Here is a 1,571-nt window from a genome sequence, read left to right as displayed (position 1 = left end):
ATTAGGTTCATTGGGTTGCGTGTCGTAAGTCGGGTGTGGTATCGTCCCATCAGTCCATCCATCAAATCCACTCCTCCCATGTGGGTATTGTACTCTTTTATTATTTGTGGGCAGTCTACTTCGATATACGATTTTTTTTTACGATCGTAACGTGGTAATTTCGTTGAGACTGCTGTGGGGTTGGTCTTCAAAAACGGCATCACCCCTGCATAAGTCGATGCAAATCGAACTGCTCTGTTATCCTTCCATGTCACTGTTGAAATGTCCACACCATATGCTGCACCAACATATTCAACGGAATATCCCCTGCTCGAAACTGAATATTCTTCGTCTTTCTCACTTGGCAACTTTGAGTTTGGAATTCGATTAGAGCGAATAGTTCTCAAAGAAAAAATTCCTTTTGCACGCAGATAAACTAAAAGAGGCAGTGAGGTATACAAATTGTCAAAATACAAAATGTGATTTTGAAATTCAGGGATCGATTGGCTTAGGCGAACTACTACGTTTGCTGTGGGACCGAGGTCCGGTTCTCCTGGCAAAACAGTGTTATCGCCCGCTCCGATAAATGCTTCAAACCTATACGCATATCCAGAAGTATCGCATAAAACAAACAATTTTATACCCCACTTGTGTGGCTTATTCGGCATATATTGACGTAGATGATGCTTAGTTTTAGTTGCACACATTTGTTCGTCAACACAAAGGCGTGCTGTTTTTGGCACAGAGTCAAACCTTTCATTAAACAGTTCCGCAATACGTCTGACACGATACAACGGATCATAACCAGCAGTTCCTCTTTCAGCGCGTTGCTCTTTGTCAGCAAATGATAAGTAACGCTTTATATTTTCAAACTGCCTGCAAGACATTGCTTTTCGTATTGACTCAAATGCGTTTTTGCTAGCTTTCCATGTTTGGATATCGGTACAGTGACATATACAACAAAGTTCCTACAAATTTGTGAATATCTGCTTCTGTAGCTGAAAACGAAGTATTGACATTTTCCTGATGTGCAGAACGATTTGTTTCCATAACAATTAGGTCGACAATTTCTGAAGAAAAAAAGTATTTGAAGAGTTGGAATGGCGTTTCTAAATTATTAATGAATGCTGGCAAAGATGCAGAGCTTGTGTTAGCTTCCTCCATTTCATCTAAGCACTCCAATATTGCCCTATCGGTACTCTCCTCAATGAAATCATCAGGTTGAAAGTCAGGGTCAGAAATAGCGTCGTCACTATCGAAGCCATCATCGTTGAGTTGCTCATCAACTGACATCATATATGCTTCTATCTCCTCATCCGACATCGTAGACAACTTACATTTTCTCATTTTGTCCATTACTTGAAAAAATACATTACAAAATAGCCGATATATAAATGAAAGTCATATTTGGTATGAATATGTAAAATTTCGCATTAACCGTTATGGCCGTCTACAGACTGTCATCAGAAAATGCTAGAATAATACATATAACCTTCGGCTTACTCAAAGGAACATGATAAATTATCAAAATATATATTATTTTAAGCTTATCATAAAATTTTAAAGCATCAGCATAAGTAAAAATTGCAATT

At 38.3% G+C, this 1,571-nt stretch overlaps 1 protein-coding gene across 1 annotated transcript; it reads right to left on the bottom strand.

Annotated features, from left to right (window-relative positions):
* Positions 1-897: 897 nt before the first annotated feature.
* LOC128870318 (uncharacterized) lies at positions 898-1,326 on the bottom strand. The gene has a single exon (XM_054112928.1). It carries the CDS (start codon positions 1,324-1,326, stop codon positions 898-900), a length of 429 nt encoding a protein of 142 aa, XP_053968903.1.
* Positions 1,327-1,571: the final 245 nt, after the last annotated feature.

This window comes from Anastrepha ludens, chromosome X (genome assembly GCF_028408465.1).
Source record: "Anastrepha ludens isolate Willacy chromosome X, idAnaLude1.1, whole genome shotgun sequence".
NCBI lineage: Eukaryota > Metazoa > Arthropoda > Insecta > Diptera > Tephritidae > Anastrepha > Anastrepha ludens.
This window is presented reverse-complemented; position numbering and strand designations above follow the sequence as displayed.

Excerpts from the sequence above, each read along its gene's own strand:
- LOC128870318 (XM_054112928.1), bottom strand. The coding sequence starts at position 1,326 with ATGAGAAAATGTAAGTTGTCTACGATGTCGGATGAGGAGATAGAAGCA.